Below are 25,841 nucleotides of genomic sequence, written 5' to 3'. Positions count from 1 at the left end.
TGGGACATGGATGACTTGACAGTATTGTCTACCTTCTTGTTTGCATTGCTGGTTGGCAAGTTTCATCTTCCAGATTTATGTCTGTGTGTACACTTGGATTAGAATAACCTTAGCTCGTTGAGAAATCACGTGCATACACTTGGCAACTGCTCAGTCACATTGACATAGATGTAAATATTGTCAAAGTACATGTCCTTTAGAGTATAATTTTTGTCCACAAAAAAAAACAACAAAAAAAACAAAAAAAAGGAGCACATCTAGGACAAAACTCTTGTAGTGTGATAGGTAAACAGATATTTTTGGTAATTTGTGATGTGAATAAGTATGGAATTAACTCTGGCTAATGCAACCTGTTCTGGGGGTAATCATAAATAAAGCAACTTTCTCTGGCATTTCCATCTTGATTCACTCACTTACACACACACAATCTGTCTTTCTGTCTCGCTCACTCACCCCTTGCAGTGAGGTGTTTTTTATTTGGACTGAATGAATTTTTCATGAATCAGGAATACAGCCCCAGGAGCAGCCAGAGAGACTTGATTTTTTTCTCAGTACATTTGCCTGATGGATACCTGTCAGTATATGATGGGAATTTTGCCAGATTTTACATAATGGTGTTAAAACAAGGGTACCCACAGTAGCTTTAACTTAATAAGTCAAGCTGGCCCCATATCAATTTCCCTGGTCTTTACTTTATACATTAGGGATGACATAACAGTTCTCTTAAGTGGTGGCTTGCCACTACTTTTATGTGACAGGGAGGACCTCCATATTATTTTGCATGGCAAGCATCAAGGCAATAGATGAAATCCATTTGCAATGTCAGCATAGCCAAAGGGGGGCTATGTTACCCAGTTAGTCTTGTATAACCCAAGAGCCTCAAATATGTCTCGGTGTGGACTCCTAACTGCTTAGAACCCAAGAGGAGCTTATCTACAGAGTGTTAATTCTCTCCTGCCCTGGACATACCCCAGCTGCTGGGAATCCTATTTCTCTGCTTACAAACAGTCAAATAGTCACACAGTTGTCACAGTTACCTTTAACACACCTCCAAAGGCCCTACATGTCTCTGCCCCCCCCACCCCACCCACCCCCCCGCCCCGTGTTTGTATGTTGCAGGTTTCACAGGGTCTGGGAAGCCTTGTTTGCTTTAACCCAATTGGTTGCTCTGTTTAGACAAAATGATAGATGAGCTACATCCTCGAACTGCATTAACTTTGAAACCTTGTTTAATTGAGGTCTTACCCTCAGCCCCCTGACCTGGTCTGAATGTGCCAGCTGTTTTATGACTCTACAAATAGTCAACCACTTTTAGGAGATGTTCTGTCTACCCAAAAACACCAGGAATGACCATTTAATAAAGTATAAGTGCCCAGGTGTCACCAAGCATATTTGTCTCTTTTCAAGTCAAAATATCTCATTACACTTAATACACTGCTCAAAAAAATAAAGGGAACACATAAGCAATGCAATGTAGCTCCAAGTCAATCACACTTTTGAGATATCAACCTGTCCAGTTAGGAAGCAACACTGATTTGTGACTCAATTTCACCTGTTGGTAAATTGTCTAATTTCCACCTGGTGGAAATTAGACAATTTGCAAGACAACCCCTATAAAAGGAATGGATTTGCAGGTGGTGGCCACAGACCATTTGCCTGTCCTCATCTTTTCTGGCCGATCTTTGGTTAGTTTTTCATTTTGCTAGTGCCCTCACCACTAGAGGTGGCATGAGGCGGTATCTGCAACCTACATAAGTTGCTCAGATAGTGCAGCTCATCCAGGATGGCACATCAATGCGTGCTGTGGCAAGAAGATTTGATGTGTCTCCCAGCACAGTGTCCAGAGCATGGAGGAGGTACCAGGAGACAGGCCAGTACACCAGGAGACGTGGAGGGGGCCGCAGGAGGACAACAACCCCGCAGCTGGACCGCTATCTGGTCCTTTGTGCAAGGAGGAACAGGAGGAGCACTGCCGGAGCCCTACAAAACGACCTTCAACAGGCCACTAATGTGCAGGTTTCTGCTCAAACAGTGAGAAACAGAATGCATGAGGATGGTATGAGGGCCCGACGTCCACAATTGGGGCCTGTGCTCACAGCCCAACACCGTGCAGCCCGATTGACCTTTGCCAGAGAACATCTTGGTTGGCAGATTCGCCATTGACGCCCTGTGCTCTTCACAGATGAGAGCAGGTTCACACTGAACACATGTGACAGACGTGAGAGAGTCTGGAGACGCTGTGGAGAACGTTCTGCTGCCTGCAACATCCTCCAGCATGACCGGTTTGGCGGTGGGTCAGTGATGGTCTGGGGAGGCATATCCTTGGAGGGCCGCACAGACCTCTACGTGCTAGCCAGAGGTACCATGACTGCCATTAGGTACCGGGATGAGATCCTCAGACCCATTGTCAGACCATATGCTGGTACAGTGGGCCCTGGGTTCCTGCTCATGCATGACAATGCTCGTCCTCATGTGGCCAGAGTGTGTCAGCAGTTCCTGTATGTCGAGGGCATTGATGCTATGGACTGGCCTGCACGTTCCCCAGACCTGAATCCAATCGAGCACCTCTGGGACATCATGTCTCGTACCATCCGCCAACGCAATGTCGCACCACAGACTGTCCATGAGTTGACCGATGCCCTGATCCAGGTCTGGGAGGAGATCCCTCAGGAGACCATCCGTCGTCTCATCAGGAGCATGCCAAGACGTTGTAGGGAGTGCATACAGGCACGTGGAGGCCACACACACTACTGAGCCTCATTTTGAATCACCTTGAAGAATTTCCACAGAAGTTGGATCAGCCTATGTTCTCATTTTCCACTTTGATTTTGAGTATGATTCTGAATCCAGACCTTAATGGGCTAATGATTTTGATTTCAATTGATCATTCTTAGGTTATTTTGCTCTAAACACATTCCTCTGTCTAATAAATAAAGATTTTCAGCTGAAATATTTCATTCATCGAGGTCTATATTGTGTTTTTAGGTGTTCCCTTTATTTTTTTGAGCAGTATATAAGACAGTCACCCAGCAAGCAAAATTTCCTTGAGCTATAAGGACTTGTTTTTAGACGGTGCATCTTGTTAACAAGTGTATTTCCACTAGTTCCATTGGCAGATTTTTTCCCTTATTACTAGCAAAAAACACCTTGTATTAATTGTTTTATTTCTTGTTTTTGAAGGGCCATTTGTATGCTGACCAGTCACGCTGAGAACCTTTAGTCACTTCTCCAGCTATTACCAGTGCGTTGGGGGGGGGGCATTTTAAAAGACGTCATCCAGTTTTTATGGACCAGCTATCAATTATTTAACTGAGCGACCTAGCTTATGCAATCATGGGAAAGCAAGCTCTCGTGACTAGTATCGTTTATATGGTGATATCCACTTGGAAATTATTCACTTTCCAGTGATGTAGTACATCAGAGTGTCCCATGAATATTTTTCAACCACAAAATGGATTTCATTGGCAGTGCTGTAGTAGCGGGTCAGTGACGTGCGTGTGTGTGTGTGTGTATATATTAGGGATGAGTATCGTTAGGATTTTATCGATACTACTTCTCTTATCGGTACTGCTTATCGGTTCGGTACTTTATCGATACTCTTATCGGTTCTTTTTGATTATTATGCAAGAAAAAAAGACACTTAATTAAGAACAGAATCGACATTGCTTTATTATTCTATTATATAACTTTATATAAATATAAACAAATATTATTTATTCAGCAGCAACAGCAGCAGCAATGTTTTAAATGTGTCTGAATTATAGACTTTATAATCAACATTCAACAACAACAAATAAGATAAAAAATAAAAGTAGATAAAGATAAAGAAAAAAAAAAATATTAAAAATAAATTTTTACAGCAAAAGGCTAACGGAAGTTCAAACAAACAAGAACCTAGAACATTATCCTAACAGTTCTTCTGCAGAAAAATCAACATATCTGCCTTCTCCGGCAGGAGTCGTGATTTCTCCTGACTTACAGTGTCAGGAGTGTTTCGACAAAAGATGTTCGACAGATTGCTTGTATTGCCACCCTTACTGGCAAATGATTTGTTGCACTTGTGGCAACGAGCGTTGTTGTCATCGACTTTTGAAAAATATGCCCAAACTTTTGAACGTTTAGTTCTCTCCGCCATGATGAGCACTTGAGCAGAGCTGTCTGCGCGTGTGTGAGCGAGTGTGTGGAGCACAGCACAACCCCGCCCCTCGCGCAGTAAGAGAGAGACAGAGAGATGGAGAAAACGGCAAACAAGATTATGTTTGCGACGTTTAAATTCCTCGAAAAACACAATTGCCACAATATAAATCTCACTCCATGATTTCTCGAGTACCTACTGACTACCGATAGCAGAACCGAAAACGTCGGATCTTAAAAATGCTCCGGTTTTTACTAATTTAGAACCGGTTCCCATTTGGAACCGGGTTTCGGGGGGCATCCCTAGTGTGTATACATACAGTATATACTCTGCACAACACAATTTACATACCATGGGAACTGTGGCATAGAGAAAAATCTGTTCATATGTGGTGGCTCTAGATACAGTAGATATAACTTGCATAATGACATTTTTAGATTGATAGAGAAATACTTGGTCAAAACTGGGATGTAACAAAGCATTATAGTAAAGGGATAATGCAAAAATATAAAGAAGTAATAAACAAAAATAATGGGGAAAATTTGGGCGCTGGAGCTAAAAATGTTATTCTTTTCATATTTCATATTGACTTTTTTAATGCAGTTATACAATCTGGGATGGGTAGGATGTCTTTAGCAACATGTCAGAAAGTTAAATTGTTGCTTTTTATTATTCAATAGATTTGTATCAGTGTTAGCTTTACAGTCCTGTTCGAAGGGAGTTGCTGAGTAGCATGATTGTATACCATCTGGCTAAAATCTTACATCTGCATGCTGCCTTGGTGTCCTATAGGATATTTCTTCTCGTGACCAAGTTTAATATAGCTTTAATGTAGCTCCAGCCTTAGCCAGTGCAAGCCTGAATGATGATCACATATCAGCCTCACATCTACTGAGCACTGGGCCTAATGGAAGTCACTTCTCTTTCTCTTCCTTCTCTCTCCAGCACACTCCACTCTGCACACTAAATCTTTAATACACACGATCACTTCTTTTCCTTTCCTCTTCAGCTCACCCTTAGCTCTGACATTTCATTGTAGGGCAACATTGTCTCTTGTTGCCATGATGCAGCCCTCCCTCTGACTGTCTTGCCTGCGCGGAGAAACAATAGGTTGGATTGTCTCTGGCACATTCCCCTCTTGTCTTTAGTGTTGAGTTGGACCACTGATGGATTGGGTTTGCACTGAAGGCAGCTGAATTATAAGCGTTGTTGTTTTGGCACATGTAATTGAACGGCAAATTAACAGCTATATTTGGTGCTAGGAATTACAATAAATAGTAGTTTTGGTGAGGAAGGAACAGTGGTTTTGAAAGTGCGGCTCATTACAGGCTTGATTTGGTTGGCTTAGTGTGTGTCATACAAAATGAACTATCTACAGAAATGGCAGACACCAAGTGACCTCCAGTTATTTTGGAGAGAAGTAAATTGTGCTCTTTATAGTTGTTCTTGATTGCACAATGCAACCATGCCCAGTCATTCTGTTCTTTTTCCAAGTGTTTACTAAATGTTTTAGGAGGCACAGTTGTTTTGGGGTACCATATTTTTACAGTTCTATTGCTGTAATTGCTGAATTTGCGTGGTAGCAATTTTGCAATATTGCTTGAGCTGTGTGCTGAGTGATAAAATGATAATGCCTCAAATAAATGTTACTAGATTTTGAATAAACCCAGCTCAGTTATTTTTGATAATTGCTCTATAGCAGAGTTCCTCTGTACAGCCAATCACTACCAAAAATATGATTTATTTATTTATTTTAGAATTCTGCCTTAGATTTGAGCAAGTCACACCTATGACAGCTGGGATTAGTCGTTCAATTCGAGTTTATTATTCAACAAACCTTGTGCTTTCTCCTTACCCTCAGCTCTTTGGGGGAGGTGCCTAAACATAACCTTTGGCTAAGCACATGCACTTGAGGGAGGGTCTTGTCCAGATTTGGGACTGCAGGAAAAACAAAAAGCTTTTAAACTGCCTACTGTTGTAGTTTAGGTATGGTAGTGTGTGATTGGTTGGCTCACATATAATTGCCCCACTGTGAACTCGCAGGCAAAATCCTACTTGTGCGTTCCTGCCACCACTTCACCTTCTGAGAGGTTTCTTAGCACAGGAAGAAACTTAAGTCACAATTACATCCAAATGTTGAGTGAATTTTCGCAGTCCCTGAAAAAGTTGAGAAAAGTAATCATTTGTGTTTTGTGAGTGTGTAGTAAGTGATTAGACACATCTCACTTTGTGTAGATAAGTGAAAATATTTCACCAAACAAGATTTGATGCATTTATTATTATTTAGCATTTATTATTGTTGTACCTAGAATGCCTAGTTGACTCTTTAGTGCTCAGCATTAATTATACACAGATTCAGGAAATAGCACGATAACAGCATTTTGAAAAGGTGTTCTTTAATTCAGAAGCAAAATCAACCCTTTAAACTTGACAGAAACTGTAATTTTGTACAAATTAAAATGGTCATATGAGTGTTTTATATGTGTTATAATTTTCATCTTTATTGACTAACACTACATGAGCCCTAATTTGTGTGTCGGTTACTTGCTTAATACTGCTATGGCTACCAAAAACAACAACAAAACAAACGAGTAAAGACAACATGCTCGACTTCTTACTCCCCTCCAATACTTTCTCCTTCATGTGACACTTAAGCTGCATTCACATGGAACCCGGGAGAGGGTAAATGGCAGGACGGTAACAGCAACAAACAAACAAAAAAAGAAAAGAAAAAAAGGGGGGGGGGCCAAACTGCGTGATGAAACAGCAGGATGGTAAAAAAAAAAACTACTTGGGTTGCTATGATGATTGCAGAAAAAATAAATGTACAAATGTTTTTTTATGTTTGTTTTATTTAATTATATACAGTAATTCTGTCAGTCCATATACCTATCAAATTAATTCACCATCTGTTCTGTTTTGTGATATGCTGCGTAACATCCTGTCGTAAATTCCACACGGAGGATGGCAAAAAGTTAAAATATTTTAACTTTGGCTGTCTGCTGTTGCTGTTGTTGGCATACTTTGCCGGTGTCATTTGAGTTTGCTCTCATCCACAGGAATGACTTCCGGTTTGCAGTCTGCCCTTTACCGGATTCCATGTGAACACGGCATTAGTGACTACCGTTGCTGTCTTTACACTGTCTTTTGATCACATTCCCTTGCAGGAGAATGTTGTTGTGCACTGTGGGCTTTCCTCTCCTGATGAATGTGGCAACTTTGAATGCTCTCCAAATTTGGGCCTAGCTTTGATGAGTCAGCCTCCCAATGATCTCTTGTTAGTGCCTCGTCTGTCACAGCCATCATTACCAGGCAAATCCTGCAGCCTAAACTCAGACATGTGTGTTTGCATGTGTGTTTAAGTGCATAGTTTGCCTTGTTGCCCTGTGGGACTGACGTGTAGGGGTGATGAGATAAATCCATCTGTAATCCCTCCGCCCGCTGGCTAGCAGCCGACATACGCACATATCCACACTGAGCACTTAAACACACTGCTTTACGCACTCTTTTGACCACACACTTTGTCTCTCACAAATGCTCCCACATCCACCCACTTGTTCATTCAATCTCATTCATTCCCTCAGTCAACTACCACTGTTCCTCAGTCACACACACTCTTTCTCTCTCACCCAGACATTATACCAGCAGCCCTCTACTGGCCCCCCTGGGTTAGTGGCCCTCAGGGAGTTGGCTATGAGGGATACTGTGGCTTTGGCACCACTGCTGGCAGGGTGCCAAAGGGAGTGGATTTAAGGGTTCTGGTTTGGTGGCTGCTGACAGAAATGCCTGTTGACTAACATGGCCCAGAACACTGCCCTTGGTCCCAATGCCACAAGGTCAGGGCTCTTTTAAGAGTCTTGGACCGAAGAGTGAATCAAAAATGAATGTGGACTTGTACAAATATGCCCTTCAAGTCAATGTATCCAAAATGCCTCTGAAATTACAGCGGGGATGATTTGGGAATAAATGCCTGGATAAATAGCTGTTGCCACACTGTAAAGTTTTTCATTTGTATCTTTCATTGCTCAGCTGTAGAAAGTCCACACGTAAAAAAGTACAGTACATAAGGTTGATCTTGAATATTAGTGGAATTAGTCTTCAAGCCTTTCAAAAGGTCTTAGTTGAGGGATGAACTTTGTATGATTACATAATATTCTTATCTCCTGGGTTGTTTGTTGTCTTTTATATTCAACTGAAAGGTTTTTTTTTCTTTCCGAGTTGCCAAAATGCTCCTCTTCTGTGACTTGAGCCTACCTCATCCAATAGACACATTCAGCTACTCAGCGTTCACTCAACCACTTAACCCCTAAGATGCGCTCGCTCACATTGCAGAGCATGACAGAGAAGTCGCCAGACCGAGCACTTAGCTATGGGCTATAGCTATGGGGATAGCTGCATATAGTGGCAGCTGCGGTGTAAAAGAATGGTAATAGGACAAATCTATGTGTCCATCCTTTGTGCTCGGTGTTCAACTTTGTTCAGTTGTGTACCGTAAAAGACTGCTGTTAATGTAGGGCAAAAGGCTTGTATGGACACTGGCTCTCATTGTGCAGCATCCCAGAGGCTGGACATTTTTACATATGCTGCTGCTAGCTGATTCATTATATGCTATGCGCTGCCTTGCCTTCACCCAACATAAGCACAGTCCGTCACAAATTACTTTTTCCTTTGATACTAGTGGAGGTCCTACTTTATATAAATTGACCTACTCTTTGCCAATAGAGACTGCTTTTGCAGCACTGTTTGTAATTGGAGGAATGGGGCAAGAGGTGATGTCTGGGGGTGGGTTCTGTTTTTGTCTTTAGATTCCTTATGTAGGGGTGACATTATTACCGATTATACTTGAGGAGTGCTTTCTTACATTGTGTTCTGTTATAGGCCCGTTGTTCAATTTTGTGTGAAAGCGCAATAGTTGTGTTTCTTTTTGTATAACTAGTAGAAAGCTGAAGAATCTGCAACATCCACAAGAACTGCGTCCACATCAACCACGGCAGACTTACAGTATCCCGCAAAGCTACTTGATGAAGAGCTGTATAGGGAGTCATTTGTCAGTGCACCAGCAAATAAAAATGTAAATACAACATTAGACACAACTGAGTTTCTGTTGTTGCTTTTTATAAAGTAATTTAAGCCAGCATAATTCTTTTTCTTTTTTGGGGTGATTGAATGTTGTGTTTTGAGGAAAAACACATTTTTGCTGTCTTAGACTTTTAGTCGAAGTCATTGTCAGATTACTGATTATTACTATTTGCTACTGACTGTATGACATACTGGGCACTGTTCTAGTACTGTTCACATAATTTAACTATATGTTTAACATATCATTTTTGACAGTTTATTAAAATTGCCCCTAAAAATTATTACAGTGCCCATAAAATAATTTAAAGAGAGCTGAAAAGGCTCTCTGAATGAGTTTCTGATTTTGTGAACAGGGTTGTGTGCAATTAAGCGGAAAAAGATCAATTTAGGGCAGGGATTACAGAGGGCCAATGTACAACCTATTGGTCTTTCAGAAAAACTTGTGCTAACACTTTTGCCACACCTCAGTCTGCCCAAGACCAACGCTACTAGACTGGTATCCCTCGAGAAACGACGTACTGTGATGGTGATCTGTCCACATTCTTCTGAAGTCAGGCACGCAACCATGAAACAGGGTGTGGTAGTTGCTAATAGCTATCATGGCTGTTGACGGGTGTGCTGCTTACCTTCAGCTGTATTTTAATGTGGAAGGCACGCAAGAGGTGACATGTTTCCTCCACCACACTGTTCTCACCGCAGGTTCAGCTGCCCCCTTTTCTCTAGTCGGTAGACTAGAAAAGTGCTATATAAAATGTAGTGCAGCGCAGTTTTTTTTTGTTTTTGGTTCCATTGATTTCCCTCTGCAACTTTCCTTGATCTTGCCACTTCTCTGCAGCTATCTTTTGATATTTTCATTATATTGATTTTTTGTTGTTGTTATGCTCACCCCAAAACCCCTACAAGTTCTTCTTGACCATTGTTGTGAATCTTATCATTGAAACATTCATCTAATGACAATTTCTGACAATCTTGGTTAGGTAGTACCACTTTCTGAGCTGTTGGCTGACACTGCTGTTGAGCTAGTAGAAGCCCCCTGTCCATGTTTACTTGGTCTATGTCAGAGTATCAGGTTGAGGGTTCAAATCAAACGTATGGCACATTTCGTGTTGCGTGTTCCTTCACTGCTTTGCCATAGTAGATGGTTTGAAAACTTCATGGTTTGCAACGATGAATTTCTGTAAAATGGGGTTGCTTATTTGAATGAATTTAGGTTGAAATTGACCAATATGAGGGTCAGCACAAAGAGGCAACAGGGAGAAGAATGTAAATAAGTAGATGATGGGAATTATCTATTGCATAATGACTTTAATCTTTCCTGGTACAGTACGGCCACCACTGCCAAGGTTAGGGATTAATTTTCTATGAGACCACCCTTGCTTAAAAAAAAATATCTATTTATACTACAGTCTGGTACTTGGGGTAAAAATGGCTACCACGTGGCATATGGGAAAGATATGAGAATGGTATTTTTAGTATTATTACGATATAGGCCCAGTTCGTCCAGGTGGTGTGGCGGTCTGTTCCGTTGCCTACCAACACGGGAATCGGCGGTTCAAATCTCTGTGTTACCTCTGGCTTGGTCAGGCATCCCTATGGACACAATTGGCCATGTCTGCGGGTGGGAAGCCAGATGTGGGTGTGTTTCTGGTCGCTTCTCACGCCTCTTCTAGTCGGTCGGGGCGCCTGTTCCGGGGGGAGGGAGAACTGGGGGGAATAGCGTGATCCTCCCACGTGCTACGTCCCCCTGGCAAAACTCCTCACTGTCAGGTGAAAAGAAGCGGCTGGCGACTCCACATGTATCGGAGGAAGCATGTGGTAGTCTGCAGCCCTCCCTTGATCGGCAGAGGGGGTAGAGCAGAGATCAGGGCGGCTTGGAAGAGTGGGATAATTGGCCAGATACAATTGGGGAGAAAAAAAGGGGGGGGATAAAGGCCCAATTGATGGAGGGGAAGGCTGTCTGAAATTCTGGTTGGGGTGGGGGTAACAGAGATGGCTAAATTCCTCTGACCCATTTCTCGTGTCCTCTCCACAGAGGGAATCCCTCAGGTGTACTACTTTGGTCCCTGTGGGAAATACAACGCCATGGTGCTGGAGCTGCTTGGGCCCAGTCTAGAAGACCTGTTTGACCTCTGCGATCGCACCTTCTCCCTCAAGACCGTCCTCATGATAGCCATACAGCTGGTAAGGACTAGAGGATGGTGGCAGTGGCCTCAGTAAAACAAATTTGTGTGACTATAAGGTTTCCTGTTTGACTATCCAGACCAGCTGGGAAAACAGGTGGTTGTGGGGAGTACTAAGGTGCTGTATGTCAGGGTGTGGTGAAAAGACACATCAGCTCTGTCTGCATGTGTGTGGTGGTGGCGGGGTTCAGTGCTCTTCGGTGCTTAGAATAACATAAAAACAGGTAATAGCCTATACGTTATTGTGCACAACGGAGCCTGATTCTCAGTTGTATCTTGTGAACACCACACACTGTTTACTACTTGTGTGTATTTATAAGCACTTTGTTGTGAAAGTGAGCATAAATAATATGGAAAAGTACCAATTGCTTCTTGTGATAACATCTGACTGTAGCACCATTGGCAGTACAGTCCTGTTCTGTCATCTAAGGTTTTATTCTCATGGTAGGCTTTCAGTAGTTTGAGAACTGCCTGAGTGAATGAATGAATGAATGAATGAATGAATGAATAATCTGAATCCCAATATTGTCACAATGGCCTGTCCTCTGCCTTTCAGATAACTCGAATGGAATATGTGCACACCAAGAGTTTGATATACAGAGATGTGAAGCCAGAGAACTTTCTTGTTGGGAGGCCTGGAAGCAAGAGGCAGCACACTATCCACATCATTGACTTTGGTTTGGCCAAAGAGTACATAGACCCAGAGACTAAAAAACACATCCCCTACCGGGAGCATAAGAGCCTGACTGGCACGGCACGCTACATGAGCATCAACACACACTTGGGCAAAGGTGAGGCATTCATCTTAGTCAATACTCGCAAATGCTCAAATAATTGCACATAGTTTCTTTCTCTAACCTTTGACGCTACTTGATAATAAAAGTTTAGCTCCTTCAGGGTAGCGTAGCGGTCTATTCCGTTGCCTACCAACACGGGATCGCCGGATCGAGTCCCTGTGTTACTTCCGGCTTGGTTGAGCATCCCTGCAGACACAATTGGCCGTGTCTGCGGGTGGGAGGTCAGATGTGGGTATTTGTCCTGGTTGCTGTACTAGCGTCTCCTCTGGTCAGTCGGGGCGCTCCCCGGAGTGGCAGAGAGGGGGTGGAGCAGCGACCAGGACGGCTCAGGATAATTTGCCAGATACAATTGGGGAGAAAAAGGGGGAAAATTGAAAAAAAAAAGAAAAGTATAGCTCATCTTAAAGGGAAAAAAAAATCATGATTTTCAATATTACCTTTACTTATATGTTGTATGGATAACAACTACATAAGCAGCCATAATACTGAGCAGTCTTGATGCGTTTCTATGAAATGCCACCCAAAAGTGTATGCTGGTGATGTTACTGGTGGAAAAATCAAGAATGTGAAAATGACAACCGTCACATCCTGGTTTGCCAAAACATTTGGTGGGCTACATCAAAATAGGCTAGTAAAAGTGAATAACAGGCTACAAATAGCTGTTGTAGCAAATGCCAACAAATGTCATATATATAAAGACGACTATTCATGGATTGTCTGCCACTGGCATCATTGTCCAACCCTTTTCCGAACAAGTTTGGCGACATTTCAGAAACAGAAGACTACTTGGTATTATGGCTGCTAATTAAGTGTACTCCCTAAATGAAATAGATAAATATTTATGAGAGAGAGAGAGATGATACTGAAAACTGTGATTATTTCCCCTTAATTGTGAAAATTTAGATTCATATTAGTTAAACCAAAAAAAACAAAAACTTGAGATTATATATGAGGTCGGTGAGGAATGAGCATAATTTTTATCCTGTTACATTTCCAAGAGCTTTTCTTTAGTAAGTAGTTTAGATTTTGACTTTTCTCTGACTTGCAGCTTTTCAATTAATCTCGTCTCAATTTTACTGAACTTTATTTACATCCCTGTTATTTCCTCCAGGGCTTGATCATGGTCCTTTACACTTTGCTGTTTCAGCAGATAATTAAAACCATACGCTGTTAAGATACATCCTCACTACTTTAATTTTGTTTATCACTACAAAATTGCATTCCTGTCTCACGGAATGTGACGCTGACTGATGGCTTTGCCAGTTAATGAAACAATGAATTTCTCTACAGCTTTTCCGTTAGTCTGACCTGATCCTCTTTCTATCTCATCTTTTCTAGAACAAAGCAGAAGGGATGACCTGGAAGCTCTGGGTCACATGTTCATGTACTTCCTGCGGGGCAGCCTCCCCTGGCAGGGCCTAAAGGTATGGAAACTCATGTTTTTCATCTTTATACTTAAACTTAGCTATATGACAGAATTTTACAATACCCATAATGCAGCATATCGGGATGTACACATCCCTATATCCTCTTACTGTAGACTTTTCATCTCATGCGTAATATTTCCACATCTAAGGCCTGACGTGTACTTCTCCCTGAGAAAATAACACTATCTGAATACCTTTGCTGATGCTGGAAGCGCTCTCTGCTGTGTGGTGTGTGTGTGCGCGCGCGCGCGTGCATCCAGTGTCATTTGTAGCACATGGTGAACAAAGAATCTGTTTGCGAGAAAGAGTTTGGGAGCAGTGTCAGTTACTGTGTGTTTCAATCATAAACATAAACTACACACAAAGTCTAGATTGTTTTAAATGCTGCCATTGCATAATCTAATCCTGATACTATCAATGGATTATCAACGCTTAATGTCTCATCCATTACATGAAATAACTGTCAAATGTCAGCTGTGCATGTGAACCCCACATGTGGTTTCTTGTTAATTTTCAGGGTAGAATCCACCACCATTTCTCCATTTCACCCTTTTCCCTCCAAGTGTCAAAATTGCAAGTGCATGTCTTAACGCTGTACAAACTTAACGGTGAACTCAAACAGAAGAAGTGCTATCTGTATTATGATGACTGAAGATTTTAAAATTGGCTCACAGGAGGATTTGCATGAATGTACAGCAAAAGTGCCCAGCATATAACACATTTGAGTATTACACCTATTTATTTACTCTGCCTGCAGCTATGTGTTGGTCCAAATTTTGAAAGAGTGCTTTTTGTGAAGCTGTAGTTTCAAGAATCTGTTCTTTTTATTGTGGCCATGTGGGAGGATGACAGTTATTGTTCTTACTGTTTGTCTCCCCTCTAGGCGGACACACTGAAGGAGAGGTATCAGAAAATTGGGGACACCAAACGAGCCACACCCATCGAAGTGCTTTGTGAGAGCTTCCCCGGTCAGTAGAATCAGCTGTTTTTATTTTTTCATTTTATTTCTAATCTTTATTAATGTCAGCCATGTAAAAATGTTCTCTTTTGCTACAGAAGAGATGGCCACGTACCTGCGCTACGTGAGGAGGCTGGACTTTTTTGAGAAGCCTGATTATGACTACTTGAGGAAACTCTTCACTGATCTATTTGACAGGAATGGCTATGTCTTTGATTATGAATATGACTGGGTCGGCAAGCCACTCGTACGTCCCTCTTAACATCTTCAGCCGTCCACTAAGCCTCTTGGCTAGAGTTGCTTTATCGCTCTTCATTGTAATTATCATTAGTAATAGGAATATGTCAGACAATCTTTTCAAATCCTGTTAGATAAAGCCCTTTACATTGTGGATGATACAGTGCTGTGAAAAAGTATTGCACCCTTCCTGATAATCTCTATTTTTGCATATTTGTCACACTGAATGGTTTCAGATCTTCATACAAAATGTTAGGAGAAACCGAGTAAACACAAAATACAGTTTTTAAATTATCATTTCATTTATTGAAGAAAAAGTTATCTGTCACCCATGTGAAAAAGTAATTATTCCCCTGAACCTAATAACTGGTTGTGCCACCTTTAGCAGCAACAACTGCAACAAAATGCCTTATATAATTGGAGATCGGTCTTTAACATCGTTGTGGAGGAGTTTTAGCCCACTCTTGGCAGAATTGCTGTAATTCAGTGACATTGGAGGGTTTTCAAGCATGAACTGCTCATTTAAGTTCCTGCCACAGCATCTCGATGGGGTTCAAGTCAGGACTGACTAGGCTAATTCAGAACCCTAATTTTGTTTCTTTTGAGCCATTCTGAAGTGGACTTGCACTTGTATTTTGGATCATTGTTCTGCTGCATAACCCAATTATGCTATAGCTTCAGATCATGCACTGATGACTGGACAGTCTCCTTCAGAATTTTCTGGTAGAGAGCAGAATTCATGGTTCCTTCAATGATGGCGAGTGCCACTGCAAAGCACCATCACACTACTACCACCATGTTTGACTGTTGGTATGATATTCTTATTGTGAAATGCTGTGGGGTGGTTCGGTGGCCCAGTGGTTAGCACTGTTGCCTCACAGCAAGAAGGTCCTGGGTTCGAACCCCAGGCCATCCCAGGGCCTTTCTGTGTGGAGTTTGCATGTTCTCCCCATGTCTGCGTGGGTTTCCTGCGGGCACTCCGGTTTCCTCCCACCATCAAAAAGACATATATGTAAGGGTTGATACTCATGTCTGTGCCCCTGACCAAGGCAGTAGGAAGAAATAACTGGAGTTGGTCCCCGGGTGCTGCACAGAGGCTGCCCACTGCTCCTAGCTACACAGCTACTATGGGTTAAATGCAGGGAGTGAATTCCATTGTATGTTTGTACAAATGACAGTGTATTCTATTCTATTCTATTGCTTTACGCCGGACGTAACGGGACCCATGTCTTCTAAAAAGTTCCACTTTTGACTCTTCTGTCCACAGAGGATTATCCGAAAAGGCATGGGGGTCATCAATGTGTTTTTTTTTTTTTTTTTTTGCAAATGTGAGACGAACACTAATGTTTCTCTTATTATACTCCTTTCACACTGGCCAAAAAAACCCGCTAACATCCGCCTTTTTACATTGACCAAAGGCAGACATTAGCGGGTTTTTTGGCCAGTGTGAAAGCTGGTCTAGTTAGCAGTGGTTTATGCCTTGCAACTCTCCCATGAATTCCATTTTTGCCCGGTTTCTTTGTTATTGTGGAATGATGAATGATGTCCTTAGCTGAGGCTAAAGAGGCCTGCAGTTCTTTAGATGTTGCCCTGTTTTTTTTTTGTTTTTTTTTGGACTTCCTGGATGAGTTATCGCTGCACCATTGGAGGAATTTTGGTAGGCCGGCCACTCCTGGGAAGATTACCACTGTTCCAAGTTTTTTTCCATTTGGAGTCAAATGGGCCATCTCACCATGGTTCACTGGAGTCCCAGAGCCTTAGAAATGGCTTTGTAACCCTTTCCAGGTTGATGCATCTCATCGACTTTTTTTTTATCACTTCCGGAATTTCTTTTGATTGTGGCAGTGTGCTGCTTGTTGAGACCTTTTAGCCTACTTCATAGTGATGGTAAGGTTCTATATAAGTCATATTTAGATTCAAACGGGGCTGGCAGTAATCAATCATGAGGGTGTCTGCTCTAATTGAATCCAATGATCAGTTAAATTTGGTTAATTGGTTGATGAGGAACTAAGGGGGCAATTACTTTTTTATTCCTACATGAGTTCCTTAAATAAATAAAATGATCATTTAAAATGTAATTTTGTGTGAAAATCTGAAATAATTAGGTGTGACATATGCAAAAATGGAGGAAAACAGAAAGGGGGCAAATACGTTTTTACTGCACTGTAAATCCTCTCACCTTGTTTTTGATTTTTAGCACCTGCTGTTCTTTGTTTGATTTTAAAAGCTAACTATTTAAAAACTGCGGTCTTCTCCCTCCGTTTCTCACAGCCCACCCCAATAGGCCCCATCCCCAGTGATACACCACTGCAGGCCAGCAGCAGAGACAAAGCACAACAGCAAACCAAAAACCAGGTAAGCTGACCAATAACAGCATTGCACGACACCTAACTAACCACCAACCCATGCGCCAACCTACTCACCGACCGACCCACGCGCCAACCTACTCACTGACCGACCCTGTCAGTAAAGTTCCCTCGCCATTGTACTGTCACTGCGTCTAACTCCCAGCAGCTTCCTGGAGAAGATGGCTGCTGTTCAATTCCTCTGCTTCCTTCCTTTCTCTCTGTCTTCCTATCTTTCTTTTTATTTTGTCCTTTTTCTCTTTCTGTCTCTTACATGACTAATTTGCAGTAAATCCATCTTAACTGCAATCATTTGGCAGGTAAAATACAGATAAAAAAAATATTTATCACAAATATGTGAAATGCTTGATCGTGATGGGCATTCTGCTGTTCTAGCTTTGAAAGAGCACCATTTTTGGTTTTTAGAGTTTGTCCAACAAACCCTGCCACTCTAAGCTCCAGTCATTGCATGCATGTGTTGAAAATGCAAAGTGCATTGTTCATACCAGTAATGACGAGCTTTTTGCTTAGTGTGACATTATATTCTTAACTTTTTTCTTCCTTTAACTGCTTAATTAGCATGCTATCTGAGCCTTGATCTTGGGATGTTATCAATAAATAGGACCTCAATGGTTGTAATTATTGTTGATCGCAAAGAAGAAAAGACAGAGGAAAAAAATGCTGATGTATGTGGTGCAAATTAGGTGGTCGTATGATTAGTCCAAGGCATGGTTGCATGTAAAGCCATTTAAGGTGTACATTAGGTTTTATGACTGACTTATTGTTGTAGACTCTAGCCTCTATTTATTGCTCTCCATTTTACTGGGATGAACTTGGGGACAACGCAACAACTTTTGAACCTCACAAACCACCTTCTACTGCGATGCTCTTGTGTAATAGTATGTGTAATAGTAACCTTGACTATTTCAGACTGCCTTGAGAGGTGTTTTCTGCTTGTATGGGTGTTTAGCAAATCATTCATTTAGGGGTATTTAGCTATACATATTTCCTACAATTTTACATAAATAAATTGGTGACAATTATCTTTTTTTATATACATGACTACATGAAAGTTGAAATAATTAAATTATAAACAATAGACAAGAAGTGAAATGGGGAAACATGCTGGAAATTTTTCATTAGCTTTGAATTATCAACCGGTAAGATTTTTTTTCCTCTTACTTCATTGACATATTTGATGCTGACACTTGGATTTCCTGAAGAAATTCTCTTTTCCTAATTTATTCATTGCAAAGTAATGTGCAAGGTGTTAAAATTCAGTTGAACATGGTGTTGTTTTGCCACAGTTACAGTGTATGACAAAATATTTTGAATCAAAATAGCTCAAATTATAGTCTGAGTAATCCTGGTGATTCTTGATCGTTTGTATTGTGAATATTCTACAATGCTAGCTTACATAATGTCTGCCTGATCAAGGTTGTTTTTTTTCCCTCCTGCATGACTATGAGTATGTTGATTTATGATTTACATTAATTTTTTGTTCCCACAACCCTTTATTAACATAGTTTGTCTTTAACAAGCCTGCTTCTGCTTGGAAATGTGTTCTTTAATTTTTTTTTTTTAATTCACTTCCCCATTCCTTTTCCCTCACCTCCATCTTGAACCCTTCATGACACTTTATCACTGCCATTCACACTCCCCCACTTCCCCACCCCACCTGAATCCACACCACTCCGCTCCTTCCTCTTGCCCCACTCCCTCTCACTCCTCTCCCACTGCCTCCACCCTTTTGCTCTTTGCGTCAGTCACCTGAGCCCAAAGGAAGTGAGTCTCAGCCCACTCCCGTGACCAATAAGGAGACTCTGGGGTCGCACCTCACAGCTGAGCGGCTGGGGGGCTCTGTTCAGGTACTGCTGCAGCTGCTGCTCGGCTAGCTAATGCATGACACCGCATGGCACTGTGTGTGTATCTGACTCTTCCCCACACTGCCTCCTCTCTGCCTGGCTACCAGGTTGTCTGTGACTTTTCCTGCTTGTTTGTTGCAAACTGTTGCTGTCCATTTCCCTGTGTTCAACCTATTCTGTCTGCTGTCACTGCTATGTTTTCCCCATCTGCTCTAGAATGATCCCAGGAAGGGTACAAAAGATATAAACAACATCCTAATGTCATTCAAAACTCCTATGAAAACGGGTTTTCTAAATCATTTGCAAAAAAATGGTGTCTAGGGTTTAAAATCCAGGCGCACCATAGTAGATTTCCCCCCTTCAATATCCATATCAATTGCACTATAAGAATGTAGGCTGAAAATTGAACTCCATTCCTATTGTCTCCAATGTGAGCCATTAAATTTCGTGAAGTCAATGCGCCATCTAGTGTTTGGTGGGGGAACTTCAATGACTTGATGCATGCTCAATAATCCAGGTAAGAAAATAAAAGAAGGTTGAATCAGTTCATCTGGATACAACGTTTATGTTTCATCATTCAACTAAGTGACATCTTCAGTCTAAACTGACTGCAGGTATCCCCACCCCTATAAACAATACAGTACAATACAGTGCCTAATGACCGAAATCAATGACCAGTTTCTCAGTTGCTTTCAAACCCCAAAACACACTGTGCCAGAAGTTGGTCCAGCCCAAGGATTGGGTCCCCGGGCACAAACAGAGCAATATAGTGTACGCTGGTAAGTGCCAGGTGGATTTCAGTGACTTTTACACTGGGGAAACTAAACAGACGCTGGCCAAAAGAATGGGACACAGGAGAGCTGGGACATCACAGGAGAGCTAACACATCAGGCCAGACTTCGCAGTCTACACCCATCTACTGGACAGTGACCACTCTTTCAGGAATGAGGATGTACACATCCTTGATAGGGAGGAACGATGGTTTGAACTGGGGAGTCAAAGAGGCCATCTATGTTAAGAGGGAATGACCATCCCTGAACTGGGGGGGATAAGAGTACATAGTCGCCACTTTACAATGCTGTGATTGCAACTATTCCCCAACCCTCTGTGAATAGTACACATGGCCATCGAAACTCTAGTTAATGGGCACACCCATATCTGATCATGAAACTGGTTGTTGCTTTCGGTCGTTTTAGTCGTTAGGCACTGTATTGTACTGTATTGTTTATAAGGGGTGGGGGATACCTGCAGTCTGTTTAGACTGAAGATGTCACTTAGTTGAGTGATTAAATGTATCTGTCAATAAACGTATCCAGATGAACTGATTCAACCTTCTTTGATGTTAATATGAAGTTACACTACAATAATAGATATTTAAGAAATGTCTTTTTTATACTTATCACTGGTGTATTTAAGACAGTAGCTTATGCACAGGTACTAAAATCATGAACACTTGAGAACATTTCAATGGTTACTGTGAGGGTTGGGTGGTATGACATTACACTGGTCGAGATTTGGCTACATTGTTTCCACTCGTGCTGTGTTGCAAATCAGTGGGCAGGAATGCTTTACGGTAATATTGGCTTTACTTGATTTGGGCAGAACTGCTTCGTGTGATTTCCACATGAGGTCAACATGGGTGAGAGTGAAGTTGTAATTGCAGAACTGGATGTCTCCCAAACAACAAAAGATGATGGAGAAGAACTTGTTACTATACAGGTTGTCAATTCCATCCTGTAGACATGGTTCAGGTTAAGAAAATCCAACACCGAACAGAAAAATATACTCTGCAAACTGTGACGCACTTTGGTTGTTGTCGGTGGTGGAAACTTGAGCAACCTCATGTAATGCCTAAAGATGAAGCAGTAAACTATTTTCTAATTGAATTTCTAGAAATATTACTATATTGTGGTATATACTGTTAATGTGATAACATTACATATACCATGATAACAGATTTTGGCCATGTCACCCAACCCTAGTTGTTGTCAGGGCTGTAGCCAGGATTCAAAATACTGAGGTTGTGAGTCCCCTCACCATTTATATCTATGCTATAAGTCATTTTCCGAGCAACAGAAATCACTCTGGACACTTCTTCCCAACTTTTGTCTGTAGGGCCATTCAACTACTGAAGTAGGCCTATTCAACAGGTGCTTGATCAGTTGAATCAGATGTGTGAGTTCCTGGCTGCAAGAACAACCTTCTATCAGAGGGGCCTGGGGACTAGAGTTGGGAACCAGTGACTGAAATGCATAATGTCAATGATCTCTTGACAACTTATAGGTTACAACTGAAAGTCACACGAAATACTGGTGAAAAATTAGTGTATAAAATTTAGTGAAGAACAAAGGAAGAAGGGTTTTCTTATCAATCAGTAAAACTTTAGGACAATTAGCTGAAGCCAGTGTAGTTCAAAGTACTTCACAAAATTAAAACAATGTAACAAGTTGGGGAAAAAAAACGATGCACAAGGTATAACAGAACAAAAGACAAATGCACAAAGTGGACTAAGAAAAAAAGGAGATATAGGATATTGAGATACATTACTAAAATAAAATGATTACAACCATGTCTGCAAAATGTATTTTTGCTAGCAAAGCTAACCATAACATCATCTCATTCTCATTTGATCATTCAAAACACAATAAGTCCAAAGTTACCTTAAATGTTTGCAGCTGTGCCTGTGGTCTTTTTTTTCTCCTCCCCAGCTAAGTTAGGTGTGCAAGCTTAGGTGGAGACAGTGCAGCAGTGAGACGCCCCAATGTCCCCTAACGATAGTAGTGTAACATGGTTTTCCTCAGTGCTGCATTGTGACAGTAAGAAGACTTCATAAAAAGTAATGCACTCTTCCTCATTTCTGTATCTCCTGCTTATGTCTTGCCTGTCTCGTCGCCTCAGAGTATTGAAAAGTGGCGTTCGGGAATCATGGAAACTGAGCTGCACCTCAGGTGCTAAAACCCCCAAAATTCCTAGAAATAAAAATAGCAAACGCATGACCTCAGCGTCCTGGTAGCTACGAGCATGTTTACTGTTGGGTCGGACTATCCCAGGAAAAAAGGGTATGGTATGTTGTGTCTCAAATCTTCACCATAGCAGCCAAATGCCGAAAAATAAGGCATGTAGCAGTGAGTTTAACGATAAAAGTTGTTGTGGCCGAACAAGCCCCTTCATCTAAGAAACTTTGGGTAGTGGTGAAGGGGCTGACACATCAGCATTGTTGACACCATTTAATTTCAAGTGGATCACTGGGATTTAGAGTGGTTGGACACTAGTGCAGTTAGTGGTGTCACCATTGGGGCCAGTAATTTAAAATACAATGATCTTAAGAATTGTAGCTGTAGGTAGGCTAGATTACAATGGTAAGCCAAAACTTAGTTAGGTTGAGAGTGCTTGAAAATGGGGAGGGGGGGAGGGGAGGGGGTCATAAATTCATAGCTTTTATGTAGAAAACATAATTTATGCTTCCCCCAGTCAACGTACAATGTGTGGGTGAATGTCCTTTCTCCTGCGTTGTGTACCTATGCAGGTGATGAGCTCAACGAATGGTGAGCTAAACACTGATGATCCCACCGCTGGACACTCCAACGCTCCCATCACTGCTCCCACTGAGGTTGAAGTGGCTGACGAAACCAAGTAAGACGACAATCTTCTCAAGTGCCTTTAGTTGAGTGTTTATTAGTGCTGAAACGATTAGTTGATTAATCAGTTGGTCGATCGACAAAAAAAAATTGACTGGAATTTGGTAATCAATCATTTTTGTAATTTATCAAGTAAAAATGCCAAACATTTCCCAGGCAGCTTTGCAAAGCTAAGGTTTGCATGACTCTGTTGGAATCATTTCATTATCAAAATGAATAGTAAATGATCGACTGATTAATCAAAGAAGTAATCAGCAGAATCTGTTGTGAAAGTAATGGTTAGTCGCAGCCCTAGTGTTTTTGGATAAAGTTGTTGCTCTGTGAAACAAACACTGCTTATGTTTCCCTGCAGGTGCTGTTGTTTCTTCAAAAGAAGAAAGAGGAAAGCCCTCCAGAGGCACAAGTGAAAGAAGATAACTGAGAGAGAACTTGAAACATTCTGGTCACTGTCGAGTTTTAAATGGAAGCAACTACACAGATCACCATCTCTTATCTCTTTCCAAACCGCCCCCCCCTCCATCCCTCATTTCATCTCTCTTTCAACCCCTCTCACATTACCTCCTCCTCTTTCACTCTTCTTTCCCCATATTCTCTTTTTCAGCGCTCCCCTGCTTCTGGCGAGTAAAGGAATGTTGTAGTCCTACTGATGCCGCAACAGACTGGTTCCTTTTTAAACTAAAGAAAAATAAATTATCTGCATTGCAAAGGGGGCTTGAGAAAAAGTAAAAAGCTGTAACAATGAAATGCGAATACCGTGACGTGAATATGAAAAAAAGATACTGTTTGAAACAGTTGTTGTATTCTAGATTCCATAAAGAACATGTATTGTTCCAACAGTTAGCCGTTGGTCTGGGGGAGCCGTCATCGGCTTGAGTGAAAGAAATCCGCTCCTTAGAAAATAGTTCTTTTTGTGGGAACAAGGTAAGAGGCAAACGTGAACTACACTAATGTTGAATCTGAAATCACTGAGACACAAGGAAGCATTTCATTGATAAAGCAGAATTTGAATTTTTATGTAAAAAAAAAAAAATCCCCCCTTTTTTGTAATCGAATCCTCAGTTTTCAAAGTCGGATCCCTGGGTTGAAAACAAACTTGCTTTTATGTTGTAGTGTTCTGGATTTTTTTTTCTCTCTCTCATTCTGGCTTTCTTTTTGTCTGTCAATGTGGACTTTGTAGCACAGTCACTGGCCTCAGGTACTGTGGAAGATTGAGAGAAACAGATATTAAGCTCTCTTATATTGCACTTTTGGGGGGAAAAAAGCATACAGTGAAATTTTAGGTTGGAGTTTAACAATTAAGAAAACATAATAAAGACTGATCTAGGAAGAGTCATTCACAAGGCTTATATCTGAGTTATGGCTGAAAATGTTACATGGAACAAGATGTCTTTCGATTTTATTTCTTACATCAAAATAATTTACCAGGAAATCATAGTTTGTGCCTTTCCAAGTAAAATGTTTAAATCTCAAGCGAGTGTCCAGCAATGAGATTTTATCTTACCTGTCCTGTATGTGATCACTGGATTTCTGTATGTATGTGTGCGTGCCTGCATTCATGGGAGTATATTGCAAGTTAAGGTGCACAGGGAAACGTGTAGTGATCCCCTTCCATCGTCCATTGACACTAATTACACCTCTTCATCTTCTGCAATGACAATCAAGACATCTGTACGATGGGGGTGGGCTTGGTTTCCACCGACTGCTGCAAAACCACATTGGAAAGAAAATCTACTGTGTGCATAGTGCCAGCTCAAGAATGATGACGACCCGAGTCTGTTTGTACGTTTTGATTTTTGGTCACAGGTAAAGACATGCACCTTTTGTTAGATTTATCTGTCGGTTACTTGGTTAAGTTACTCTCTTAAGATCAAGGTTCTGCTGTTGCAGCGCCCAAGCAGAAGAAGTCACCTAAACATATACTGGATTTGAGACGCAACTGTTCTTTGAGTCGCTGCTGTGTCATTTCTCTTAACATGAATGTTTTTTTTTCCTTGGCCTAAAATGAGATGTGTGTGTGGCAAATTGGTGCTCTGTCTTCTTCGTCATGTACAGCCCGTTGAACTTGAGGTGGCCATTTTTATGGCCTTGAGTACACAGGTTTTCCATTGCAGCCTCCAAACGTGTATGATTCCATTGTAATTTTCAATGTTTTATGTTCAGTTATTACGCAAGACGTTTTCACCACCGTGACAACACCTAGTGGTTGAAAATGAGCAATGGCCATGAGAAACCATAACGTGTCACATGAATGAAGGTCTAAAAAAAAGATTTTTCAGGAGACTTCAGTTTTCTGTTAAAAATCTGTATCAGCACCCAGTATGGAGTAGAAAAGTTTCTCACATTGTAAACCAAACTGTTTTGGGCTCCTTTAAAAAGAAAAGAAAAAAAGAGAATGACACTGTGCTGGTACTGTGTCACCCAGCAGCAAACACAGCAAAGACTCTTATGTGTTAGGGAAGCAAAATGTTTGAGCTTTTCATAATCTGAGGTGGAAAAGAAGTATCTATTTGGAGGATATGTCGTGCCATTGTCTAATTTGTTCATTTTTTTTTTTTTGGAAAGTGGTACGCTATATTCCCCCAGAAACTGCAGAGTAACGGACTTCTGAGTTGTCTACCTTGAAGGGAGATTAACATTGAGTTGGATAAGCATGAACTGGGAGAAGGGGGGGTGGCCATGCTTGAATCACTAATCACGTTAACCAGAGCAACCCACCTCTTTGCTAAAATGAATTTGACGCCGACGATTTGTCATAGTCACACACAACCGCAGTGGGGTCAGTCTGTTTCTGAGGCCTTCACTTGGCGGAGCTGGATGAGGGGCCTCGGTCCGCAGGGGCCGTCCGGGCGGCGAATCCAAAGACGCGCTCATCCTTCATAGGGATTTGGCATCTTTTTTTTTTCTTTTTGTGAGTAATTCACTTCCCCAAACAGGTTCAGCTGACTACCGTGAGGGTCTCTGACAATCCTCACATTGGATTTGTCATACAGTCCCCACCGCATTTTTCTTTTTTTTCCCTCGGGTGTGGGGACAGCGTTATATTCTGGAGATGCTCAGACCAAGGTTGAACTGTGTTTTGCTTAACATTTGTTAGCGTAACCATTTGCATCATGAAACTGTAAATATGAAATAGACAGATCTTTACTTGTGAATAAAGGAACTTTTATCAAGGAGATTTAA

At 41.4% G+C, this 25,841-nt stretch overlaps 1 protein-coding gene across 2 annotated transcripts in view; it reads left to right on the top strand.

Moving 5' to 3' along the window:
- Positions 1 to 25,827, top strand: part of csnk1g2b (casein kinase 1, gamma 2b) — a 61,096-nt gene extending 35,269 nt beyond the window's left edge. The window contains exons 4-11 of one of the 2 annotated variants that reach the window (XM_056275981.1): positions 11,247 to 11,395; positions 11,951 to 12,185; positions 13,530 to 13,615; positions 14,502 to 14,586; positions 14,678 to 14,823; positions 17,085 to 17,168; positions 22,550 to 22,656; positions 23,014 to 25,827. In XM_056275981.1, the coding sequence (XP_056131956.1) occupies positions 11,247 to 11,395; positions 11,951 to 12,185; positions 13,530 to 13,615; positions 14,502 to 14,586; positions 14,678 to 14,823; positions 17,085 to 17,168; positions 22,550 to 22,656; positions 23,014 to 23,068 (947 nt within the window). In that variant the 3' untranslated portion in view covers positions 23,069 to 25,827. Of the gene's footprint in view, positions 1 to 11,246; positions 11,396 to 11,950; positions 12,186 to 13,529; positions 13,616 to 14,501; positions 14,587 to 14,674; positions 14,824 to 17,084; positions 17,169 to 22,549; positions 22,657 to 23,013 lie in introns of both variants that reach the window. The other variant, XM_056275980.1, reaches the window with a different exon arrangement.
- Positions 25,828 to 25,841: the final 14 nt, after the last annotated feature.

This window comes from Lampris incognitus, chromosome 3 (genome assembly GCF_029633865.1).
Source record: "Lampris incognitus isolate fLamInc1 chromosome 3, fLamInc1.hap2, whole genome shotgun sequence".
NCBI lineage: Eukaryota > Metazoa > Chordata > Actinopteri > Lampriformes > Lampridae > Lampris > Lampris incognitus.
The sequence above is the reverse complement of the archived record's forward strand: the minus strand, read 5'-3'. Positions and strand labels throughout refer to the sequence as shown.